General features: G+C 42.6%; 1 protein-coding gene and 1 pseudogene across 2 annotated transcripts; both read left to right on the plus strand.

Annotated features, from left to right (window-relative positions):
• The first annotated feature begins 842 nt into the window (after nucleotides 1-842).
• LOC122762269 (NLR family CARD domain-containing protein 3-like) lies at nucleotides 843-10712 on the plus strand. 2 transcript variants are annotated; one of them, XM_044017455.1, is made up of 13 exons: nucleotides 843-941; nucleotides 2088-2131; nucleotides 2361-2433; nucleotides 3715-3774; nucleotides 4157-4249; nucleotides 5376-5449; nucleotides 5527-7306; nucleotides 7876-8049; nucleotides 8139-8312; nucleotides 8413-8586; nucleotides 8672-8845; nucleotides 9671-9717; nucleotides 9807-10712. In XM_044017455.1, exons 3-13 carry the CDS (start codon nucleotides 2375-2377, stop codon nucleotides 10346-10348), a joined length of 3351 nt encoding a protein of 1116 aa, XP_043873390.1. In that variant the 5' UTR covers nucleotides 843-941; nucleotides 2088-2131; nucleotides 2361-2374; the 3' UTR covers nucleotides 10349-10712. The 2 variants fall into 2 exon arrangements, with proteins under 2 accessions (XP_043873390.1, XP_043873391.1); XM_044017456.1 differs by lacking the exon at nucleotides 8139-8312.
• Nucleotides 10713-11783: 1071 nt separating this feature from the next.
• Nucleotides 11784-20205, plus strand: LOC122762270 (annotated as a pseudogene).
• The last annotated feature ends 6702 nt before the right edge of the window (nucleotides 20206-26907 follow it).

Here is a 26907-nt window from a genome sequence, read left to right on the forward strand (position 1 = left end):
TAGTAGTAGTCAGTAGTAGTAGTCAGCAGTAGTAGTAGTCAGCAGTAGTAGTAGTCAGCAGTAGTAGTCAGTGGTAGTAGTCAGGAGTCAGTCAGTAGTAGTCAGTAGTAGTAGTCAGCAGTAGTAGTAGTAGTCAGTAGTAGTCAGTCAGTAGTAGTAGTAGTAGCAGCAGTAGTCAGTAGTAGTAGTCAGTAGTAGTCAGTAGTAGAGTAGTAGTCAGTAGTAGTAGTCAGTAGAGTAGTAGTAGTCAGTAGTAGTCAGTAGTAGTAGGCAGTAGTAGTAGTCAGTAGTAGTCAGTAGTAGTAGTCAGTAGTAGTAGTCAGTAGTGGTCAGTAGTCATGTACAGATCTTTGTATTCTATATTTGTAATTCATGGACTTTCAAAAGCCCAGAAACTTGTGAAAATACTAGAACTATGTTAGAATTACAGTCACACAAACTCACAATAACACTGCAGCTTTTTTACAGCTCAACCTTTGTCCTCAGATTGTCCTCAGACTGACTGACCCCGTTTATAACGTCGTAAAATAATAATTCTTAGTTGTTTCGTTTTGACTTGTTGTTTTTTGTCACATACTGATTCTGCTGCTGATTCTGCTTCTGATTCTGCTGTTGATTCTGCCGCTGATTCTGTTTCTGCTGTTGATTCTGCTGCTGATTTTGCTTCTACTGCTGATTCTGCTTCTGATTGTGCTTCTGATTTTGCTGCTGCTTCTGCTGCAGATTCTGCTGCTGCTGATTCTGTCACCTCTGGTTTGACTGTTAACCTTTTTATTTTTTATTTGGCTTCATTCTTGGACTTTGCTCCTAACCATAATCAACACTGTGTGTGTGTGTGTGTGTGGGCTGCCTTCAGGTCCAAACTCCACCCCTTACATATACTTATACAGATACTCAGTGTAATCGTTTCAACAAGGACAAGAAGAAGTTTGTGGACTGAAGTAAGTTCATAAACATTCTCTTTCTTTTTCTCTGGTGAAATCTTGTCGCGTCAGAGTCGCTGATTCTCAGTTTTGTTGCTTGTTGTCGTGGCGACAGCAGTTATGAAATCTTATGTCATGAGGATAAACATCTGTAGATTATGGTGCATAAATCTGCTGTGTTGTATTTTACGCGCTCTCTGACACTGGTGTCACACGTTTGAGATAAAAAAGATCTTAACTCCAAAGATATTGTTGTTTTTTTAGGAAAATTTAAGAACTTTTCATGGTCACATACTTTTTTTTACGGTTCAGGGTCGTTTCAATGCATTTACCTGAGAGATCCCCCCATCTGCAGGTGTGGAGACCGGTGTGCATCACTTTCAAGTGTCCCCTGGAAACACTTCTGTTGTGTTGTGTCGTGATATTTGCAGCACTCTGACCTCTCAGGGCCACCGTACTTTTACTGTAAAAGAATCACTTTAAAGTGCTTTCATACAGCGACCGTGTGTTTGCATCTTCTGATATTAACATTCATGTAGTAGGATGTTCTCTGTGTGTGATCTGGTTAATGTTTAATCTCTTTGCTCTTTCACTTTTACTCTTGACTGTCTGTTAACAATGATCGGGAACATGAGTCTTTTGTTAAGTTTCAGATTCTGATTCTGAAACCACGATTCTGATCAACACACCAGACTAGGATTAATAATATATATATATATATTGTTTATTATTAGTATTATTCATTTCTGAACTTTAAACACATGCATGCGGTTACAACTGAGCTTCATGTCATATTTGAGAGGTTAAAGTGTGTAATTATCATCATCATAAATGTAAAACTATTGAATAATTCAAAAGTAAATGTTAAAACTTTGTTTTACAACATCTATATTCATATACTCAACTTTATGGTAAGAGTGTGGACTTTCAAAATAAAAGAACTCTAGCGGAATGAACAAATATTGCACCTACATTGAGATTGATATTACTTTGGATTATAGCATGTGGCATTCCAAAATAAAAGCTACTTCAATCAATCAATCATGTTTTGTTTTGAGAGACTTCCTGTGTAGATGAAGACATAAATAAATAAAAAACAATAATTCATTTGTTATTATATCGTGAGAAGGTGACATTTTTCATGTCTCATTGATTCTTGTGCAGGTGCTGAGCTCTATCTAGTGGCGTCTGCGCTGAACTACACCAAGGCAAGATTGATTTATTTTGTTTCTCAAATACTTTTCATGGTGATTATTATTGTCATAAATTCAATGTGCTATCGTTAATCCGTCAATAATCTTTCATTTTCTTTAATTCACATTCTGAGAAAATAATCCTCTAAAGGAGAAGAATATATTATGACAGAAGACAACAAGGCGTGTGTTTGTAAATCTGATGAAATAATAAGTTTGACCTCTGACACCATGTCGTGTGAAGGTGGAGGCTCCACCATGAATCGGTGTGAGGAGGCGGAGGTGGAAACCCCGCCCACTGATGTCACAGCTCAAAGGTGAGGCGGAGTTTCATGAGACGTTTCTCTACACGTCAACATTTCTACGACAAGAACTTTAATCTGGAAACGTTGTCTTTTGTTTGACTGTGCGTGTGCGGTCTCCTCCTGGTTTTCAATAATCTAGTCCGACTGTTGCCAGTGTTCTACAGTCAGTGTCTGAGTGAATTATGGGGGATTTTATTATGGAGGTCGCTCGCAACGCACCACCCTTGATGTACGCAGGCGTACACGCCCACGTTAACTATACTCGTTTTGGGACTATAAGCATATATATATATATGTAAAAGACACAAGATATAAAAAGCTTCCCATTTAAATGAGTGACACTAGAAAAGTATAAAAACACACTCAGTATAAAATAATAAACACATCTAGAAACTAAGGAAATAACAACAGACTTAAAATTGAAACAAACATGACTAATAAAATAAAAATTGGATCTGTGAAAATGAATGCCTAATTGGGTATGAACAATTTTCTCAATTATTTCACATAGATATTTAACACAACTTGTTGATATGATAATTAAATAATGTATTTTATTTTATTATCAATATTGACTTCGATATTCTTCCATATGTCCAAAGGTGACTGACAGTAATGGAAAATAAGTCAAAAATAGCAAGTTCCCGCCTCCTCAGCACAAGCTGAACAATAAATCTAACACACCAAGAGAGGTGGGACTTAAGGCAGAACAGCCAATCATCAGCCGGTCACACTCAAAGCCTGTGTCATGTTTGAGGCAACAACAGGAGAAAGGGGGGGAGGAGGAGGCAGCCGCAGCGAGCGCAGACACAGAGCGACTGCAGTGAGGCGTTGAAAAAATGCAGGAAATTGTTGAACCCTCTCATCAGGAAAAGTGAGAGGGTGCAACTGACACAGTCGAGCCCTGAATACAACAGAGCAGCAAACAGTAGCAACAGAAGGCAACAGACACTGTGCACGCCTTGGCCTAAAATGCTCAGATCACGAGATCACACAACCATTTACCAACACTAGTCTAATGATGAATCAGCAGTGTTGCTATTGTTGGAGCATCACAGATGTAACTATGAAGAGCCAAGATGTGTGCTTCAACACAGACATTTCTTGGGGGTGCTGAGCGGGTGCTATGGCTATTACAGGGGAAACCTCAGTCTTTATGGACCTTTAGTTCTTCAAGAAAAGTTCTTGGTTCTAGAAGTTCTGGGTACTTTTGGTCAAAATGTTGGAGCTTAGCTCTCGGAACTTTCAACATTCTCTGTCACAGCTCTGTGTGTGTGTTCTGTTGTGTCTCAGACGGGAGATCAGGCCTTTACCACATGGGATGAACTTCAAAGGTCACCCTTCAGGGACTCGGTAAGTCGACATCGTAGCGGTGAGCTGTGACCGTTCTTGAAAAGCTGTGAACTGACCTGCTTTGTCCACAGGCCAGGTGGAAGGGATTTGGACTTGTAACAGAGAGTTACTTGTTTGAATCCCCTTCTCCTGAGCAAGGTACCCAATCAGTCATTGTTGATTTTGAAACTCTAAATTGACCCCAGCCACAAGGGGGCCACATCCAAGCCCCCGTCCAAAGCCCAGATAAATGGGAGGGTTGCGTCAGGAAAGTGTAAAAATCTGTCAAATCTAATATGTGGATCACCTACTGTGGCACCCCCTAGAGAGGGAGACGTTGAAAGTTTTTAAATGTATTTGATTTATGTTCATAATAATGAAATCATCCTGTGATTGTGTGCAGACCAGACTCTTCCAGATCTGAAATCAGCAGAGTTTCCTTTAGTTCCATGCCACCGCCACCATGTTTTGGAGAAGAGCTTCCTTCAGAGACTCAGTGAGTCAACATGGTTCCAGGAGAGGGCGCTGTCCTCACCCTGCATCATGTTTTGTTCACGTTCTAAGTTATGTTTGATTCACTTAGGCCAAGAGAAATAAGAAGCTTTATTAGTCCCCTAGGGGTAATTCTTTCTCTGCATTTAACCCATCCTCTTCTAGGAATCTTCCTAGATGGCGCAGTGGGCAGCCACAATGAGCAGCAACCGGGGAGCAATGGGCTCAAGGGTACCCCAGACATTTGATCTGGTGGGTACTTGAACCGGCAATAAGCCATGTTCCCTTTCTACTTGGCCATGGGCCACTGGGACGAGTGGCTGTGGACAAAAGACTGCAAAATTATATCTAGTCTAAAATCTGTATTATCTTGAATGACCATCAGGCAGTGACCCCACAGGTTTATTTACAAGTCAGTGAGAACATTTGAAGTTAATGGTCCCATTTTGTAATTTATGTTGCCTTTGGAGTGTCAAACAGACTGGAAAGCCGACGAAAAACGACCTCTTGAACTTTCAAACGAATTTGAAGCCAGCATATAAATGGCTCTTCTAAAGGCCGATTTATACGCCACACAAAAGACAAAAATGTCCATACTTTTTGTTAATTTTGTCCATCACGTCAAATGTCCTTACCAAGGGAAAAGACGCACAAGGTTGCAATAATGTTTGGGATAGACAGACTTAAATAAACACACAAACGAGTATGAATGGACCTTAAAAGTCACAGTGGTTAGCACTGTTGCCTCACAGCAAGAAGGTCCCAGACTATCCCGGCCTATCACAGGTTCTTTCATGTTCTCTCTGTGTCCGTGTGGGTTTTATCTAGGTACTCCAGGTTCTGCCTATCATGAAATCATGGGTTAGGGGAACACTCCTGTGGGTGACCCTGAGCAGCAATCTGGAGTTGGTCTCCAGGCGCTGCTCATTAGCTGCCCACTGCTCCCAGTTATAGGAAGGTTCCTAGTAGAGGATGGGTAAAATACAAATTTCCATACAGGGATTACCTGAACCATTTGTTTCCTGCCTCATGAGGCAAAATTTGCACATTAGACTTTTACAAATTGTAGCTCAACTGAATCCATGAACTGTTGCTTATCCAAAAACACCCAAGTCTTGTTCTCTCCACAGAGACTCCAACAGTGAGATAGAGACCTTCCTGAGGAAGATGAAGCAGGAGACTCCGGATGACTGTCTTCAGAGCAGTAAGACTTCACCTCACTACACTTCATTTTTCTCACATTTTCACCAACATCCACTCACTCTTGTGTCTCTACTCCAGGAGCTCCTGCTGCAGTTTGTCAACAACAACTCAAGTCTCATCTGAAAAACAAGTTCCAGTTTGTCATTGAAGGGATTCCTAAAGTGGGAAACTGGACTCACCTGAGTCAGATCTTCACCGAGCTCTATGTTGTACAGGGAGGGTGGGGAGAGGTTGAGGGAGAACATGAGGTCATACAAATTGAGACAGCATCCAGGAAACCTTATCACCCAGAACCAACAGTCAGATGCGAGGACATATTTAAAGCCTCAGCTGGAAGAGATGGGCCAAGGACAGTGATGACACTGGGAGTGGCTGGAATTGGGAAGACGGTCTTAATACATAAGTTCACTCTGGACTGGGCTGAAAACAAAACCAACCAGGACATACACTTCATATTTCCTTTCTCTTTTAGAGAGCTAAATTTGCTAAAGGAGAAGAAGTACAGCTTAGTGGAACTCATTCATCTTTTCTTTACTGAAACCAAAGAAGCAGGGATGTACAGGTTTGATGAGTTCCAGGTCATGTTCATCTTGGATGGTCTAGACGAGTGTCGACTCCCTCTGGACTTCCACAACTCTGAGACCCTGACTGATGTCACAGCATCCACCTCAGTGGACGTGCTGCTGGTAAACCTCATCCGGGGGAATCTGCTTCCCTCTGCTCTCCTCTGGATAACCACACGACGAGCAGCAGCCAATCAGATCCCTCCTGAATGTGTTCACATGGTGACAGAGGTCAGGGGGTTCATGGATCCACAGAAGGAGGACTACTTCAGGAAGAGGTTCAGCGATGAGGATCAGGCCAGGAGGATCATCTCCCACATCCAGACATCACGAAGCCTCCACATCATGTGCCACATCCCAGTCTTCTGCTGGATCACTGCAACACTTCTGGAGAACATGTTGAAAACCAGAGTTGGGGGAGAACTACCCAAGACCCTGACGGAGATGTACATCCACTTCCTGGTGGTTCAGTCCAAACGGAGCAACATCAAGTTTAATGAAGGACCTCAGCTGGATCGTATTTGGAATAGAAAGATCCGAAAGATGATTGCATCTCTGGGGAAACTGGCTTTTGAGCAGCTGCAGAAAGGGAACCTGATCTTCTATGAATCCGACCTGACAGCATGTGGCATTGATATCCAAAAAGCAGCATTTTACTCAGGAGTCTTCACTCAGATCTTTAAAGAAGAGAGAGGCCTGTACCAGGACAAGTTCTTCTGCTTCGTCCATCTGAGTGTTCAGGAGTTTCTGTCTGCTCTTCATGTTCATCAGACCTTCTGTAAATCTGGTGTCAATCTGATGTTGACCACTTCCTCACATCAAAAATTAGGAAAACAGACACTAAAGCATGTCTATCAGAGTGCAGTGGACAAGGCCTTACAGAGTCCAAACGGACATCTGGACTTGTTCCTCCGCTTCCTCCTTGGTCTTTCTGTACCATCCAATCAGAGTATCTTACGAGGGCTGCTGTCAAAAGGTAGCTCTCAGATCAACCAGGAAACAATCCAGTACATCAAGAAGAAACTCAACGAGAGTCAGACTCGAGAGAGAAGCATCAACCTGTTCCACTGTCTGAATGAACTAAATGACCGATCTCTAGTGGAGGACATCCAAGAATTCCTGAGATCAGGACTTCTGTCCACAAAAAGACTGTCTTCTGCTCAGTGGTCAGCTCTGGTCTTCATCCTGCTGTCATCAGAGGAACATCTGCATGTGTTTGATCTGAAGAAATTCTCTGGTTCGAGTGAAACGCTTCTCAGGTTACAGCTGGTGGTCAAAGCCTCCCTCAAAGCTCAGTATGTGAAACATTTCCAGGTCTAGCAGTTATAATACGATTGGGTATCATGCATACTTAAACCAGAACAAAAACCATCATGTGACTCCATATTAAGTAAATATTAGCAGCTGCTTCAGTTGTGTCCACCATCAGTGTTGACAGGGATGAACCAGTAGCTCAGTAACTGAGTTTGTCATCATCTCATTAACCTGTTACAGTAACACACATTGGATTGCAGTATTCTGGTCCTGATGGTTGATCAGAATCACATGACATTCACTTCTGTCATTATGGACATGCTAAACCTTGTTAGCAAGTAAAGCATTCTTAACTAAACACGTAAGAGCTCCAACACCAAACAGCAAATCAGTAAATGATCTACCCTGTGTTAGCTTCATGCTAACAATACAAGTTACAGCCAATACTGTATGAAAGCCCAGAGTCCAGGCTAAGAGCAAATGTTGTTTTGTCATCATACCTAGAGGTTTAGTCCTGAATATATCGTTATATGTCCAGCATGGACTGTTTGTCCCAGTGAAAAAGGTGGTGGGGCTTAACAAAGAAAGGGGTTGTTGTCTTCTCCTTCAGGCTGAGCGGCTGTAACCTCTCAGAGGAAAGCTGTGACACTCTGTCATCAGTCCTCAGCTCTGAGTCCTCGAGCCTCAGAGACCTGGACCTGAGTCAGAACGACCTGCAGGACTCAGGGGTGGAGCTGCTCTCTGCTGGACTGAAGAGTCCACACTGTGCACTGGAGACGCTCAGGTCAGATCACACTGTGAGGCTTCGATGTCTAAACTACTTGTGAATTTTCTTATGAGAATTTTTAATGAATAAATCAATATTTTTTTCAGGTTAAATCAAACCAAGATCACACAGAAATGCTGCAAGTACTTGTCATCAGTCCTTAGCTCTGAGTCCTTGAGCCTCAGAGACCTGGACCTGAGTCAGAACAACCTGAAGGACTCAGGAGTGAAGCTGCTGTCTGCTGGACTGAAGAGTCCACACTGTATCCTGGAGACGCTCAGGTCAGATCACACTGTGTCACCAAACTAGAACTGACTCACAGAAACTGCTGTTTTTGAAACTATTGTATAGCTGCTGTTTTTTTTTTTTTATTTACATCAGGTTGAGTCAAACCCGTTTGTCGGAGAAAAGCTGTGAGGATTTGTCGTCAGTCCTCAGCTCTGAGTCCTCGAGCCTCAGAGACCTGGACCTGAGTAAGAACGACCTGCAGGACTCAGGAGTGGAGCTGCTGTCTGCTGGACTCAAGAATCCACACTGTGCCCTGGAGACGCTTAGGTCAAGATTCTGCTGCTGATCCACATCTGTAATTTATCTGACTTCAACATGATGTCATAAGGTCTTCTCTGTGTGTGTCTTTCAGTCTCTCAGGTTGTATGGTCTCTGTAGAAGGCTGTTCTTCTCTGGCTGCCTCCCTGACCTCTAACCCTACCCACCTGAGAGAACTGGATCTGAGTTACAATCATCCAGGAGTTGTAGGAGACAAGCTCCTGTCTGCTGGACTGAAGGACCCACACTGGAGGCTGGAGAAACTCCGGTAAAAACAGAACGACAGACTCAGTTATGGACAAATGGACTGACTTGGGTACGGACAGTAGGACACTCTGGTATGGATAGATGGACAGACTCAAGTATGGACAGCTCATCCACCAGGACACCTGGGTGATTTTCTTGATGAGCTAGACACCTTGCTCTCCTCCATCCCTGAGCATGACTGTCCCATGATTGTCGTGGTGATATGAACATCCACTTAGACAGTCCCTGCTGTTCAGACTTCCTATCACTGATGCACTCCTTTGAGCTGCAGCGGGTTCACAGCCCTCCAAGAGCTTGATCTCATTCTGAAAGCCCACCTCCAGCTAAACCCCCCCCAAACTGAACTGCTGCTCTTCCCAGCCAAACAATACATCATAACATCGGCATTAATATCAATTCCCTCTCTGGGACCTTCTAAAATGGAGAAGAAACTTGGGTGTCATGATTGATGACCAGTTGACCTTTACAGATCATGTTGCTTCTGTCACTCGGTCATGTGGCTTTGCTCTATTCAGTAGAAGAAAAATCAGACAAATCAGACAACAATCAGAAAAAAGTAGAAGAAGTTCAAGACTTCTTCTATGTAGCTCATTCCTCTTGTGGCTTTGGATAAAACATCTGCTACATGTTTACATTTTATTGTTAATGGACAGGTGGACAGACTCAGGTATGGACAGATTGACAGACTCAGGTATGGACAGACTCAAGTATGGACAGGTGGACAGACTCAGGTATGGACTGATTGACAGGCTCAGGTATGGACAGATGGACAGACTCAAGTATGGACAGATAAGCCTGAAGTTTCCTTCCTTTTTTTCTCCTCCAGACTGGAACACATTGGCGAACAGAGACTTAAACCTGGTCTGAAGAAGTGTGAGTGTTTGTCCATCACAGATTGTCCTCATATATATGTTCAGTGATTGGTCACTGATCAGCTTTAACTCTTGTGTTTTCCTTGACAGATGCTTGTGACCTCACAGTCGACATGAACACCGTGCACAGGAAACTGAAACTGTCCAATGACAACAGGACAACAACGTCGGTGCTGGACACTCAGTCGTATCCCGATCATCCTCACAGATTCCACTCTTGGCCTCAGCTGCTCTGCAGCGACACTCTGAGCGCTCGCTGTTACTGGGAGGTGGAGTGGGCGGGGCGAGTGAATGTGGCGGTGACATACAAAGGACTGTGTCGGCGGGAAGAGAGCGCCGCCTCGCGGTTGGGACGAAACAACCAGTCCTGGAGTCTGATCTGCTCCGATGTGGACGGTTACTGTGTGTGGCACGATCACAAGAGGCAGACGTGTCCTCTCCCACCCTCACCCTCTCACAAAGTAGCTGTGTATTTGGACTGTCCTGCCGGGACTCTGTCCTTCTACAGCGTGTCTGGGGACGCGCTGATCCACCTACACACCTTCAACACCAAGTTCACCGAGCCGCTCTACCCGGGGTTCGGGTTTGCGTACGAATGGCCTGGTTCTTCTGTGACTCTGTGTTCAGTGTAGCAGGGATCTACGTGACATGTATGTCACCGAGGTTTTCTGATGTGGTTGTGTTTGTAAAAACCAGTTCAGGTGAATCCACCAACATGCTTTTAATCCACATGCAAGAATGAATAGCAGTTGGTGGTTTTTGTTCCTATTGGTGTTTTTTGTATATAGATAAAAACTGTGCTTCCATTCAATCAAAACCAAGGTATTGACTTGTTTTCTTTTTTTGATATCGGAGAGTCTTTGGTACTTTTACGTTTCTCACACAACAGGACCGTGATCAGGTGTTGGTGATAAATAGCTTTATAAATTGAAAGGTTGAAATTATAGTTTTTATTTGGGTGATACTGACTTCTTATTATCCAGTAGAGTGTCTGATTGGGATGCACAAATTTAATTATATTAACCTCACAAACTCAGAGCCCCCCATGTGATCTCTGGCACCCCCCCAAGGGGGGCTTGGACCCCAGGTTGGAAACCATGGCTATAGAGCGACCGCGACATTCTATATTATGTTGACTCAAAGTTCTTGTTTTCACCACTAAATGACTCAAATTATAGAAAGAAAATATTGAGAATTTCACAACAACAACAACAACACAGGTTCTGATTTTGTATTTTTCAAATTTTGTAAATGTATATAATGACATAAACATGGACATGAAGTCAAATATAAATATAATATGAGGGAGCTACAGTATCATCATTGGTTGAATTTGTTCATAGGTGATTCACTCAGTCATCATGGAAACTGCTGCATTTAAAAATGACTTTTGTTTTCTTTATTCTTAAAAATAAAAACAAATGCTTCCAGTTTCCTGTCGCAATGTTTCAATAGAATTCATCTGTTTTCTGATAATTCCGCTCTGTTTTTGACATTTCTAACATCCCACTGATGCCATAGGACCTCTGCTCAAAGCTCCGCCCACAATGTTATGTAAAAATCCTAATAATAGTCCTGCATTCCATTTATATCGGACGTCAAGAAGTGTGAGTGGCGTCGTCTCCGAGTTATAATTATCTTTCAAAAACATATCTTTCAGCTAGCTGTCGTTAGCAATAGCATTTACTGTGAAACAAAAATACCACAGATATGAAATATAGCACTATACTACTAATATACACCTATATTTAGTAGTATACTACTAAACATAGCAGTATACTTCTAAATATAATATATAAGTTCATTTATATATTATTAGTTATTTAAATATAACTTCATTTATTCAAAAATCTCTCCCTCCTCTCTCCTCTCTCTCTCCCTCCTCCCTCTCTCTCTCCTCCCTCTCTCCTCCCTCTCTCTCTCCTCTCTCTCCTCCTCCCTCTCTCTCTCTCTCCTCCCTCTCTCTCTCTCTCCTCTCTCTCTCCTCCTCCTCCCCTCTCTCTCTCTCCTCCTCCCCTCTCTCCTCCCCTCTCTCCCCTCTCTCTCTCCCTCCTCCCTCTCTCTCTCTCTCTCCTCTCTCAGTATTGATCGATAGTGATCGATGATGCCATGTCTGGAGTCTCCAGTGTTTTACCTCAGTTGGTCTCTGGTCGTCGGGGGCGCGCTCTACTTTTGGCAGCAGACGCGCGTGCACACGCCGTACGGTCGTTACACGTGTGAGCGCACGCGCTGCTGTTCGGCCAGACTGGGCTGGTTCCTACAGGAAGTTCCGTCTCTGCTGGTGCCGCTGCTGCTGCTGCTGCTGCAGGAGGAGGAGACCGGGACCAGCCCCGGGACCAGCACCGGGACCAGCCCCGGGACCAGCACCGGGACCAGCACCGGGAGGACGCTGCTGCTCTGCACCTTCATGCTTCACTATTTCCACAGGTCAGAGTTTGTTCAGTTCCATTTAAACAAAGACAAGATCAGCTGACAGCTCATTACTATACTATAGTGTCCAGCTGGACCAGGACCACTGACCGTTGATGTTCCACATGATAATGAGCTGCTGCACATGAAGATCATCATCAGATCTGGACCTGAACAGAACCAGAACCTGGTGCTGTCACGTGGTCACTGACAACACGAGGAGAATGTTACAAATACTCAATAAACTCTGCGTCAGTTTGCGATGTCTACGTCACATGTTCACGTCTTTGTCTCTCCCACACCAAACCACTGATTTAAGGGTCCGTGTACTTTTTACCGTTCGTTTTTTCGTTTAAATCAATTAACGAGAAAACGGAAATACCATCGTTTTTCCTTTTGAACCATACACGAAAAAAACTAAATTCAAATAAACGCCCCGATTTTGTTTTTTTGACTATTTATTTTGCCTTTTTTCCTCAGGTGACCCAAAAGTAAAAGCAAATACTTCAAAATAAAAGCCAAGAGGATAGTAGAGAAACAAATAATAGCCGATTAGATAGATAGACAGACAGACAGACAGATGATTAGTGATGTTTACCCTATTTCATCTGGTATTTGTTGGTTTATCTGCAACATTTTTAGACCTGCATGCAGGGCCGGCTCTTGGCATAGGCGATATAGGCGGTCGCCTAGAGCGCCATCTGCTGGAGGGGCGCCCCTCCAGCAAAAAAAAAATAAAAATGATTTTCTATTCCCAGTCGCCCTCATTTGTGTGTTCTCTCTTGAAAAGAACATCAACGGTGAAGTGTCTAGGCAGGTGTCATTTGATGATAGATGCTTTTCCTGCAAGGAAGTCCAGACGTGTACAATTTTAGTTGAAGTGAAAGACACGCTGGAAAGAGTTACCTGAAAGTTTGTTGTTGTTGGTTGCTGTAATTCAATACTTGAAAGTTGTGATTTTTTGCTGTTTGTTGTTGTTGTTCAAATTAAACATGTGTGATTGTTCATTTGGCTGGTGTAATTCGTGTGTGTGTGGGGGGGGGGACACCGGAGAGCAATCTCGCCTTGGGCACAAAATTAGGTAGAGCCGGCCCGTATACTTGTAATAACACATGCATAACACAATAAGGACATTTGGTGTCTTCTTAACAAACACCTTCAGTAGACCTGGCTTCATTTACCACATAGTATGTTTTTTGCACTTCATCATCATCATCATCATCATCATTCACCCTCGGCTCAGATATAAACCTGCATGTCTTTCTGTCCTAACACTGCTGTCATCTTTGGCAGCTCACATCAGTAATCTTATGTAACGTAAGTTATTTAGTCAAACACATGACACTGTGAGTGAACACTGTGTCACGTGGAGTCAACTGTATGACATTGTATCAGCCTGGAACATGGAGAGCACAGCTACTCTCCCTTTACACTGCAGTGTATTATAAGACCAAACAAATATGTTATACAACAAGTAGAGTTTCAGTTTTTGTGTGTATTCAGCACATGTGTTATATATATATATATATATGTGTTGTATTTATCTTTAGGTAGGGACTGCAGATGTAAATTAGCCCAAGGCTAACTCTGGTGTAATGCATCAAATGGTGACATTTATGTTTTTAATTGCACATGGTCCCTTTCAAATCAAATCAAATCATTACCTCTATGAACCTCTGGAAATTGGATTTGATATGAAATCTTAATTTCATCAAAACTAAAGACCAAGTGTCTATTTACTGGTTAAGAAACATTGGTAAGAATACACATATTGTGCTCCCTTCAATCTTTGGACAGCATAAATACTGTAGACATCAATTGAAAAATGAGCAGGTGTCGCACTGTATCGGAACGTAAATATCTACAGGTCTGAAATGGTCCAAATAAATAATACATTGTTATTTTGTGATGCTGAGAAGATGACAGCAGTGTTAGGCCAGAAGGACATGCAGGTTTAAATCTGAGCTGAGGGTGAATGATGATGATGATGATGATGATGATACAGTGATGAAGTGCAAAAAACACTATGTGGTAAATGAGGCCAGGTCTGCTGAAGGTGTTTGTTAAGAAGACACCAAATGTCCTTATTTATTGCTGCACATCAACACATCCTCTTCCCTTCATGGAGGTATGGCTGGCTCTGAAATGATAAAAACACGCAGATAAAACACATGCAGGTGTAAAAATGTTGCACATAAACCAACAAATACCAGAAGAAATGAATATCATTCAATACATCTGTATCAATAACCTGGATAATTAACAGGCCTATGAGCAAACCAGGCATACAGTTAAATACGCTCATACTGCCACCTACTGGTAGTGAGGGTAAACATCACTAATCATCTGTCTGTCTGTCGGTCAGTCTATCTATCTATCTAGCTGTCTATCTGTCTGTCTGTATCTATACAGCTATTATTTGTTTCTCTACTATCCTCTTTGCTTATACTTTTGGGTCACCTGACTTCCTGTCCTTCACTTGTTCCTCAGAAGGAAAAAAGGCAAAATAAATAGTAAAAAAAACAAAATCGGGCCATTTATCTGAATTTGGTTTTCTCATTTCTTGTTTTACTGTTTTCTTGGTTTCTTGGTTTAGGGTTTGGTGTGATGTTAAATCAGCGGTTTACTCTATAGGTTTGGTGTGATGTTGAATCAGCGGTTTACTCTATAGGGTTTGGTGTGATGTTAAATCAGTGGTTTACTCTATAGGGTTTGGTGTGATGTTAAATCAGCTGTTTACTCTATAGGGTTTGGTGTGATGTTAAATCAGCGGTTTACTTATAGGGTTTGGTGTGATGTTAAATCAGCGGTTTTACCTCTATAGGGTTTGGTGTGAGCAATCATGTTTACTCTATAGGGTTTGGTGTGATGTTAAATCAGCGTTTACTTATAGGTTTGTGTGACTCTGTTTACTTAAGGGTTTGGTGATGTTAATCAGCTGTTTACTTATAGGGTTTGGTGTGATGTTAAAATCGGTGGTTTACTCTATAGGGTTTGGTGATGTTAAATGTGATTTACTCTAAGGGTTTGGTGTGATATTAAATCAGTTGTTTACTCTATAGGTTTGGTTGATGTTAAATCAGCTGTTTACTCTATAGGTTTGGTGTGATGTTAAATCAGCGGTTTACTCTAGGTTTGTGATGTTAAATCAGTTGTTTACTCTATAGGTTTGGTGTGATGTTAAATCACGTTTACTTATAGGTTTGGTGTGATGTTAATCAGCTACCTATAGGGTTTGGTGTGATGTTAAATCAGCTGTTTACTCTATAGGGTTTGGTGTGATGTTAAATCAGCGGTTTACTCTATAGGGTTTGGTGTGGGAGAGACTGGTTTTTCCTGCTGTCTGACAAATCCTGACATTCATGCCAGCACATGACTCTGATGAAACTTTAACTGACAACATGTGAGCACCAACACAATGACAGTGACTGTGGAGGATGACTGTGTGACTGTGTTACAGAGATACAGGTGTCAAATGACGTTAAATCTGAATAAACAACATTACATTGTTAAACTTAAACTTAATATATTAGTATTTTTTATATATATCTTCTCTGGTCCTTTGCCCAATGTGACCAGTGATGACATGTATAGCCGCATGTCGTCATTCAATCGCTGGTTGTCCAGAAAACAACATTGGGTTTTTAGATAAGTGGCAAAACTTCTGGGGGAAACCTGGTCTCATGAGGAGAGACGGCGTCCATCCCACTTTGGATGGAGCATCTCTCTTATCTAGCAGCTTAGGACATTTTATTAGAAACACATGACAATCCAGAGTTGAGACCAGGACACAGAGTTGCAGTCTTTCATGCTTCTCTGTGCTTCTTTTATTAAAAAACCCATAGAGACTGTGTCTGCCCCTCGACCTACTTAAGTAAAAACTAAAGTAAATAAAGTAAATAAACCAATAACAAACAGAAGAGGAGTTAGACATTCTAACTTAATAAAGATTAATACCAAATAATACCACTTTTAAATGTGGACTATTAAATATAAGGTCATAAATGATCTAATTTCTGACAATTGTATTGATTTATTCTGTGTAACTGAAACTTGGTTACATGAAGAAGATTACGTTAGTCTAAATGAGTCAACTCCGCCCACTCATGCTAATAAACATATTCCTAGAAGCTCAGGCCGAGGAGGAGGAGTAGCCATTTTTAATACTAGATTATTAATCAATCCCAAGCCCAAACCAGGACGTTAAAAAGGCCAGGCTGTTTCTGTTTGTGCAGTTTTGGCGCCCCCTCGCATTTAACTCGCTGTTGGAATCAATAGGTTTTATTCAACACGTTAATGAACCAACTCATTGCCTTAATCACACCCTCAACCTTGTTTTAACTTATGGTATTGATATTGATAACTTAAACATAGTTCCTCAAAACCCTCTCCTTACTGATCATTATTTACTCACATTTAATTGTACAAAAATGAACTACAATAACATAAATAAGAAATACTGTCTGATAATAATATGAATACATTCAAAGAGACAATGCAACCTTTATTTAACTCGGTGCCATATGTCAGTACATCTGAAGGTACCTTTTGTGATTTTACTCCCGCCCTCATAGATAACCTTGTTGAACGTACAGCAGCCTCACTGCGTACTACATTAGATTGTGTTGCTCCTCTGAAAAGGAAAGTGGTGAATCAGATGAGACCATGGTTTAACTCCAATACTCGTGCTCTTAAATAGACGTTACGTAGATTAGAAAGAAAATGGCGTTCCAGTAACCTAGAGGAATTTTACATAGCCTGGAAAGATGGTTTTGTAGCTTTTGTAGCTTAAAGTCCTACACAAAGCTAGAGTTGCCTATAATAAGAATAATCATAGGTTTGTTTTCAGCACTGTAGCCAGGCTGACACAGAGCCACAGCTCCACTGAACCATCTATTCCTTTAACACTGAGCAGTGATGACTTTATCAACTTCTTTGTGAATAAAATAACATCAATTAGAGAAAAAATGGATCATCTCCTCCCTCATATTGGGACTGACTCATCTTTTAGCACAAGAGCTTTAGAGTTAGACAGTTTCTCCACTATAGATCTCTCTGAGTTAAAGGGGACATATTATACCCTATTTCCCCCATTAAAATACTTCCCTGGTGTCCTAATGAACACGTCAGTGACATGCTTTGGTCAAAATACCATAAGGATGAATAATCATAAATCAATAATCCTGCTAAACCCGCCCCTTTCAGAATGCTCGGTTTTCGTGCATGGTCCCTTTATATGCAAATGAGACACAGGCAAACACACACCCACTTCTTCCAGGGGGTTTCTGATTTGTCCTCTTTACAGCGCTCACTCGCTCAGCTCCATTCCTCTCCCCCTCCCTCCACTAGTTCTCTGACAATATCAACATGGCAGCGTGCGCAGAAAACAGCGAGAGTGCCGTCACAGGAAGAGACGTCCTACATAAGGATCGAGCCGAACACTGTCCAACTGTAAATCAGTTAAAAACACTTAGGGACAGCACCACTGATCGCCACCACTGATCGCCAGCGGCGCGCGGCGAGCTGAATAAACTGCTGCTGTATGCGACTGTATCAGACCAGAGACTGTATGCTCTGGAGCTGGTGATCAGTGGTGCTGTCCCTAAGTGTTTTTTACTGATTTTCACAGAGTGCAGCACCGCTGAGCTGCATAAACTGCTGCTGTATGTGACTGTATCAGACTGAGTCTGTGCTCCGGTCATGGAGGACGTACTGAACAAATATGTTTAATTAGGACGTGTCAGAATGGTCAGTTATGACCTCTATGTGATCTTTTCTTAACAATTTGTGTGTTTGTACGTCGGTGAAATACGTCCCCTGACTAAATACAGCGACCGCTGGCCGCAGTCTGATGTGAAGTGGTGCAAACACACAAACACAAGTTTGCTGACTTTATCCGGCACATTAGCTTCATATATAAAATCCTCTGTAAAACACTGTGCTCCACTGTGCAGCCACCAACAGCACACTTGTCCCTCCGTGTTGACATAATACCGCTCTTCCTCCCTCGCCTGCACTCTCGCAGGGACAAGGTGGAGCTAAGGTGGAGCTCGCGAAGTAAACTTACTGGTGGGGCGGTAACATTCGCGGTCAAATGCGCATGCTGCCGTCATAAGCGCAGGGAATTCAACATCGAGCGTTTTATCGCCTATACTTACACTAAGGGGAAACCTGGACCATCTCTTAGTTATGCTGCTATAGAACTAACTGCTGGGGGATTTTCCTGTGGTGCACGCACATTCACTCTCTCACACTCAGGATATGATTATGACTTTTTATATGTCATTGTCTCTTTCTCTCCCTAGTTTGTGTCTTTCCTTCCTTCCCTCTCTCTCTCTCTCTCTGTATTCTCATCATGCAGGTTGTGGGATCAAGATCCAGTTTTCACCACCTCTCCGCTGTCCCCCATTTTTCCTTTCACCCCAACCGGTCGAGGCAGATGACTGCACATCTCTGAGCCTGGTTCTGTCAGAGTTTTTTCTCTCCACTGATGCCTAGTGTTTGCTCATTGTGTGAACTGTTGTGTTTCTCTGCTCTCTTTGATGTTGTCTATGTACAGACCTGAGATAATGTATGTTATGATTTAGCGCTATACAAATAACATTGAATTGAATTGAATTGAATTGAATACGAGAGGTCCCGGAACGCAGGCAGGCCAAAACCAAGAGGTGCCTTCCTGTTCCAGCACAAATCAGAAGCATCTCTGAAACATTGCAGTTTAGAGGGATATGCATTACCATTAGACACACACACACACACACACACACACACGCGCGCTACTATGACAATATAAAATAAAATTTCAAGTTTTTTTTTACCTCAGTGACCTCAGTGACGTTCTGACCTCAGTGACTGAAGTCAGCGATCTGTTTGTCAGGAGTTGTATCTACGCCTTCCTGACCAGAGGAAGGCCCCTCCCCCTGATGACGGTCGTCCAGGCGGCCATCTTCTGCTCTGTGAACGGATTCCTGCAGAGTCACCACCTGCTGCACTGCACACACTTCCCTCACAGCTGGAGCAGCAGCGCTCGGCAGGCTGGAGGTCAGTCCAGTCACGTTATCAGCTTCACCCCACCACATTCCAGAGATGTCAGCTTGAGACCTGTGTCCCCCCTGAAGACATGTCCTGTCCTGTTTACCTTCAGGTTTCCTTCTGTTTGTCGTCGGTCTGAGCATCAACGTCCACAGCGACCACATCCTACGCAACCTGAGGAGACCTGGAGAGGTGGTCTACAGGATCCCCCACGGTACTAAGACCCAGATCCTCATTCACACCAGATCCTCATTCACACCTGATGCACACCAGATCCAGATTCACACCAGATCCTGATTTACGCCACATCATGATTCACACCAGATCCTCATTCACAACAAATCCAGATTCACACCAGATCCTCATTCACACCAAATCCTGATTCACACCAGTCCTCATTCACGCCAAATCTGATTCACACCAAATCCAGATTCACGCACCAGATCCTCATTCACCAGATCTGATTCACTATTTGAACAGGGTCAGAAACTGGACTTCCTGTTTCTTATTTGTAGGTGGGATGTTTGGTTGTGTCGGCTGCAAACTTCTTGAGGAGATGGAGTGGGTATTGTGGTTACGCTGTAGTGACGTGGACCTTCCCTGCCTTCGCCTTTGCGTTCTTCAGCGCCTGCTCCATCGGGCCCAGAGCGTTCCACCACCACAGGTACGTCACTAACTGCTGAGTCATGTTCTGTCCCAGACCCAGACCTCAGGATCTACTTCCTATCTTCTCCACAGAGACTACCCGCAGCGGTTTGAAGACTATCCTCGCTGCAGGAAAGCTCTGATCCCCTTCATACTTTGACCCTGAGGTGGGAGGAGCCTGAGGTGGGAGTAGCCTGAACGTCACCACAGCGTTCATGTTTTTACGGCATGAATCAATGAATAAACTGGGACTGAACGGACACTCACCCTCTCACATTTCATACCAATAATTACGATGTCATAGTTCAGTGGTGAGCACATGAGGAAGTGCCCCGCCCTGCTGGCTGCCATTCATACTGCATGTGTCCTCAAAATATTAATAAAAAATAGATTTGTTTTTTTATAGTGGACAAAAGTGATTCAGTCACCTATGACCTTTAACAGTACACCCTTCCATGAGGGTGTCCTCTCCATGGGGATGTCCTCTGTCCTCTGGACTGGGTGGCCACCATGACCATTCACAGAGGACACACATGGACATTGTGTTGTTTCAAAAATGACAATGAAGCACAGTGGCCTACATGAGTGAAAGAGTGTATCCATGTTTAAATCATGGATACAATCTTTCACTCCTCACAGAGACTTTCATCTTGGGATGTCCCATCTTGAAGTGAGAGTGTTTGTCAAAGAAACACTGCGAGAGACGTCTTTTCAGTGTTCAAGGAAATATACTGTTAATACAAACTAATAAGACAATTAGGCCGTAAGACCATATATAAAATAAAGTGCTCCTCAAAGTGACACCTTCAAGTATGAAAGAGAGAGCGATGCAGAGACAGGCAGACAAAGGAAAGAAGGAGAGCAGGGATCAGTTGAGTTTAAATAACATTTAGTTGTTGTACTCACGTATGCTGAGACAAAGGCTGCATGGACCCTGACCCTGAGACAGAAAGCAGAGGTCAGATATGCTCGATTCATCCTCTACTGTCTCTTCTAGAATTAAAATAAGAACTATTTAAGAAACTCACAATGAAAGAAAAAGAACGCACATGAACTCAACATCAAGGAAAGACAAACATTCAACCCAAATATGCCCTAAGGGGAGAGAACGTGAGGCCAGGTGAATCAATGAGACGGCATCATTTATGTTCACAAAATAATACAATCATAGATAGTTGCATTCATTACAGTCACTCTGTAAAAGTAGTAGACTTTACACATAACACATAACAACAGTATACAGAACAGTGAACTCACAAATGTGAAGAAGGCCTGTGAACATCCCTGTGGGACGGAGCAGCCTTAAAGAGAAGAGTTTGACAGACAAAACAAAGTGAGTGATACACATCAATTGCATTATAACAGGACTAATGACTAACAGGTGTGTTATACATACAGCTTGACAACATGTTGAATGGCCCTCCTCAAGATAAAGATCAACAACATAAACCTAACAATGATTCATTCACTAATATTACATAATAATCACTGTAAGCTGGACACCAAGTCTACTCATAGTATTATTTGAAAACAAAGGCTATAAATGCAGTTGTTTCACACACACACACACACACACACCTCCTCAATCTGTCCTTGCTCCTCTCCTCAGTCTCCTCCCTCCTCCTCCTCTGAATCCACCTGAACAGGTACTTGCATGTGTCACTCCGACAGCCCTGTGCACTCGATGGGACTGCTTCTGCACTTGATGATGATGATGATGATGACGCTGCAGCGGTGGAACGTGTTGTAGCAGCTAATAGTTCCGTAATTTTAGTGCATTTTGCTGCGTCAACTTTTAGGCTTTTGAGCCTTTTTTCCCTGAGTTTCGCTGCGACCCCCCCCTCATGCTTTTTATCCATAATTCGTTTGTTCGCTCCAACTCCACCGTTACGCCGTAACTCGAATAGCAAAATGTGATTACCTGGAAATAAGGGAGGGGAGGGCTGAGAACTTTCACTGGACTAGCTCAACGTCCTTCAAGAAATTCAAATCAAGAGCCGCATTTCGCGTCTCAATTATCGTCACGGGCGATAAAAAATATTTATAAAAAATACACTTTTTCTTTTGGGCCGGCACAAAAATATGCGTCGGCCCCCGGGAGCAACTCCATAGGAATAAATGGCGCCAAAGGGGCGGGGCTACATCCACTTCTTCTTCTCTAACCCTAATGCCTCATGTGGTCACTTTGTGTCACTGAGGTAAATCTGAAGTGAGGATTTCAAACACTGAAGTCACTAAAATCAGACATTAGGCAGCAGTGGATCAACAACTCGTGTGTGTGTGACGTTAAAATCACTGATTTTCTCTGTGGACTTTGGTGTGGGAGAGTGAGTGGTTTACAAACTTCACCACAGACAGAAGGTGTAACATATTTATTAAAGGTCACATTAAAGGTCACTGTTCAAAGGTGGACACACTTCATGAAAATAAATAGAACCAAACGTTTCCCCTGAGTTCACATTCATGTGATCATCTCATGAAACTGGATCACATGACAGCTGTGGCCCCTCCTTCACACTAGTGATGTCACACCTACAGAGGAGCAGGGAGAAGACTTCAACATGGCTTCAAACGATGACACGCAAAGTATTTATTTACATTTAGCATTTGTTTGTATCACAACTTTTGCACATTTTGCTTAAATTTGGAACATTTCTCTAACATACCGACACTAAAGAATGCCAGGGTTTACGTTGCTCTGACTACGCCCCCTCAACTCAGAAATTCTGACTTCCGACTGCAACTGGAATGCACCATAACTTTCACCCAGAGTGAGCGGATCACGGGCAGATTGTCTCAGCACAGGTCAGAACGATTCCCATCCGTCCCTGAATGCGTCGTCTACTCTGAACATGGAAACCACAGTGAGTCGTGGCGTGAGGATGCATGCGGTCACGTTTCTGAGCGTGCATGAACACAGTCCGTCCTCAGAGATCACTTTCTCACTTTTTTTTTTTTTTTTTACACTCATCAGCACTCTATGTTCATTTATTTGCAGTCACCCCGTATGATTTCTTTTTTAATAATAAACTTATTTCACATTACACTAGTGTGAGGAGAGCTTTGCCTCACTGGAGCTCATCTCTCGCTCTGTCACACACGCACACAGCAGACACACCTTTACTGTCAGACTTGTTAAAACAATATGTATGATCTTGCAAATAGTCATGACATCAGTGTGTGTGTTTGAATAAAGGGCAGTGACACCTGGTCAGGTCCAGGACGTCGTAGGCTGTCCACATGTGATTGCGTCACTGAGGACATAATATTGTAACACCACATCTGAAAGGGACCCAAGAGTAACCCTGATTATTTGAGGTTGTGTGCAACTTTAGCTTTTGCGTCTTTGTAGTGTTGCATTATTGCTGCGATTTGTATCGCTGGATCAGTTGTGTATATGGTCAATACTTGTGTGAGTAAACACAACTTACAGTAAGACAAATCACCTGGGGCCAATGCTAGAATTTACCAGCTAATGACAGTGTCAGCAACAGCTTAAATCATGTGACACACATTTTCAAAATTTATCAGGTCGTCCAACATCCACACGCTCACTCTCTGCTAAGGCCCCTCCTCCTTAACCTAGTTTTGCTTACTTGGGGTGAGGACATTACAGCATCTTCTCTAGAGCAGCGCCATGGAGTGGAGCAGGACATGGCACAATGCATTATGGGCATGCAAGGATTGAAGGACTCCCTTGACTCTGCTTGACTGCAGCTGAATCAAAAGTATACTTGAATTGTGGTGTGATACCTACATTAAACAGATGGAAGGAGGAAAAAAAAGGATCCTATATTGGCCACTGGCTGCCCTGATTTCTAAAGATCGGGCTCAACTGTAGAAAAATCCATATCCATCATCTAGTTTCTGTGGGCGTTGGTTATTTGTCCATTAAGTTAAAGGCAATTCTGAATTTGAAGGCCACAAAGTGATGTGAGAGTTTCTCAGTCCAGCTTAACAACCGTATTAACAGCTTTTGTATTGACTTTTGTGTCTGATTACTTGGTCATTGTTCAGCCAACAGGTCGTGTCAAGACGTAACTGACTCATACAGACACACATTATATGGTCCCGCTCGTATCCAGGCGGTGTTTTTGGATAGGTTCGAGATGACACGCCTCCTTTTTTAAACCAGGACCTGCTGCAGCGACAATAAGGGGAATGTCACACGTGTTTATCGCACTGGGAATCTTTCACTGATCCCATGTTTCCTACAACTTCCAGCTATGGATGAGGTTTTTCTCTGTTATCAACAAAGCCGTTTCTGTAATTCTGTTTGGTTTTGGGTTGAGAGGTTGAGTTGTCCAAACAGGTTAATGAAAACCTCTAAGGGCTTTGAGAATTCATTCTAGTCTAAGAGAGCACGATGAGTTTAGGGGAAGAGATAATGACCGTACACATAAAGTGATATATAGTGTATGTTCCCGTACTGTATTAAAATACAATCTGCCATTGATGTCTTTAACCTCCATCCCTCATACCATCCATATGTAAACTGAAGTTGAAAATAAATGGTTTGCATTATTTGGTACAAAGTGAAAAACTCTGTTTTACATCAATAGTTATTAGGTTTTAATTATAATAAGTTTAATATGGACGGGTTAATTTTCTGAGATCAAGGCCAGTCGTTCAAGCCCAGTGTTTACACCTTGCTCACTTGTTTCTCTGTAGACTTCAATCCTTGTGGAATCCAAGTTTCTCTAGTGAGTTGTTGCTGTTTGAAAGGTTTGCTTTGTTTTCCCCCCTCAGTGCATGAGGGGTTTGCGCTGCCACAGCAGACTTGTTCATTTAAAAGGAATAAGTCGGGTCTGTTTCTGTTGTTTGCATCATCACAAGTAGTAGTAAAGAAAGCCTGACTGTTTTTGGATGAAGCAGCAGAAGAGTGGAATAGTTACTGTCGTGTAACCAACAGCAGTTAAGATGCAAGTGTAGCAATTAGCTGTGATTAAATGTTGCTTTTGTAATTATTAAAATATAGCTTATTTGTCACTACACAATACATTGTGTAGTCTGGATAACAATAAATGGATGTATATGTAGTCTATATGAATCAGCCTGGTTATAATTAGAAATATAACGTACGAGGCATAATGAAGCAATTAAAAAATATGTGATGTTTTATATGATATTTTTGATTGCTACTTAAGGGCAAGGATTAAGATAGAACTATTGATCTGCTCTTAAGTTCCTACGTGTGTCAAAAACCAGATGAAACTTTCTGAAATGTTTTTCCACCCCCGTCTTTTTCTCCTTTTTGCTGTGAATTTTTATGGATTTTCACGAATCACAATTGACATTAATTTGGCATCAAACGACGTTTGGCTTATGTAACCTGAGCAGTTTACAGATTCATCTGTTGTTTTCCGCTTGTGAGGGAAGAAATGTCTTTTTAAAAAAAGACGTTTGAACGTAATTAGCAGAATTATCATATCCATGCATGTGACACACATCAGCGAGTCTGAGTGCAGTCTGTGTGTACAAGTTAGCAAAATTACGTCATATGAGCGATGACTGGAAAACAGATGGTTTTACAACAGATCATTCTTTGAAATGAAATCAAAATGGATTAAGCAGTAGCGTGCAGTGCCTCACAACCAAATTAGGAAAAATGATGGTGCTTGACTTGACTGTATGTAAGGTCTTTGCCATGTCTTGGAGATATTTATTCCATAGCATGTTAGACCTGGTCTTTTTCATCCACATATTAATCCATAGAACAATATCGATGATGCTTTTGTGTCACCTCCCTACCCAAACTGCAAAATCAATACGATTTCGAACTGAAATCACGTGATTCTGCAGAGAAGCCATTTATAGACGACTGTTCAATACCAAAATGCCACTTTTAAATATTACAGTATGCATGTGACGCATGGACAAAACTGCCAGTCTGATACAGATACCGCATGACAAACGGATCCATGCATAGTTTGTGGCAGCAGAACCGGTTGGCAGAACGCATGCAGTGTGTTACCACCTCAGCACACACCAAAGAAAACATTCATGCACACACGCACATGGAAACTGCAGCGCACATACTATCACATCAACCGAAAGAAGAGAAAATCGAGTGGGAAGAGGTGAAAGGAATTGAGGGGGTGGCAGTGGGAGAAAAAGATGGAGAAAGAGGCAGAGGGAGAGTAGGAGTGAGTGGCACATGGCTTTCATTCTAAAAAAAGATGAGCAACATGAAACCAAAACCCGAATCTGGATTCGCAAGATAAGAAAGAGAAGGGGGGGGGCAGGGGAGGGATACTGGAGAAAATGTAGGTTTCCTGTGCTCTGAAAATGGTGCAGATGCACACACTGGATCTCACAGCAGCTCTCTAATATGAATACTGAATGAGCGTGTGGGTAGAAGGAGAAGGAGCGAGCGTGAGGGTGGGAAAAAACGGGATGAGAAAGGCACCGGGTGAGATGGAGACTGGACAGGGTGAGAATGTTCAGGGCCGACGGAAAGCTGCTGTTGTACGACAGAACAGGGAGAGACTGGATTATTAGAGACAGCAGGAGCACGGCCAGGGATGTGACAAACGCCGGAGAGGGAGAGAGAGTCTTGATTTGAGCAGAATGTAACACTGACCCAGGCAGAAAAAGAGAGACTGAAGCAGATGGATGCATGACACAGAGCATACAGTAGGAGAGCAAGAGAGATTTGGGACGGCGCTGTAGTCGTGCCATCATGCCAACCCAGTGTAACCTTAGCATTTTGTCCACAGTTATTCTTAGCTCTTCACTACATGTCAGGTCAGAGATGGCTCTTCGATGCTGTCTTGTTGATTCCAATTAATTCTCAAACCCTGGTTTGAGGTGCTTCCTTTAAGGACCACTGTGTGAATGTGTATCCATGATAGACAGTGTTGTGTGTGTGTGTGTGTGTGTGGACACAATCAGTTAATGCAAACGTGAACTTGACTTTCACCGTTTGAGAGAGTGCACCCTTCTCACATTTTACAACCAGCGTTGCCGCCATCTCTTAAAATAAATAAATCATGTGTTTCATTTGAATCAAAACAGGACGGCATGAAAGGGCGCATCGTCCCTCCTGCCTTCGGTCATCAGTTGGTTTGTTGGGGTCTGTGGTAAAGAGGTTTTGGACACTCAC

This window comes from Solea senegalensis, unplaced genomic scaffold, assembly GCF_019176455.1.
Source record: "Solea senegalensis isolate Sse05_10M unplaced genomic scaffold, IFAPA_SoseM_1 scf7180000015441, whole genome shotgun sequence".
Classification (NCBI taxonomy): domain Eukaryota; kingdom Metazoa; phylum Chordata; class Actinopteri; order Pleuronectiformes; family Soleidae; genus Solea; species Solea senegalensis.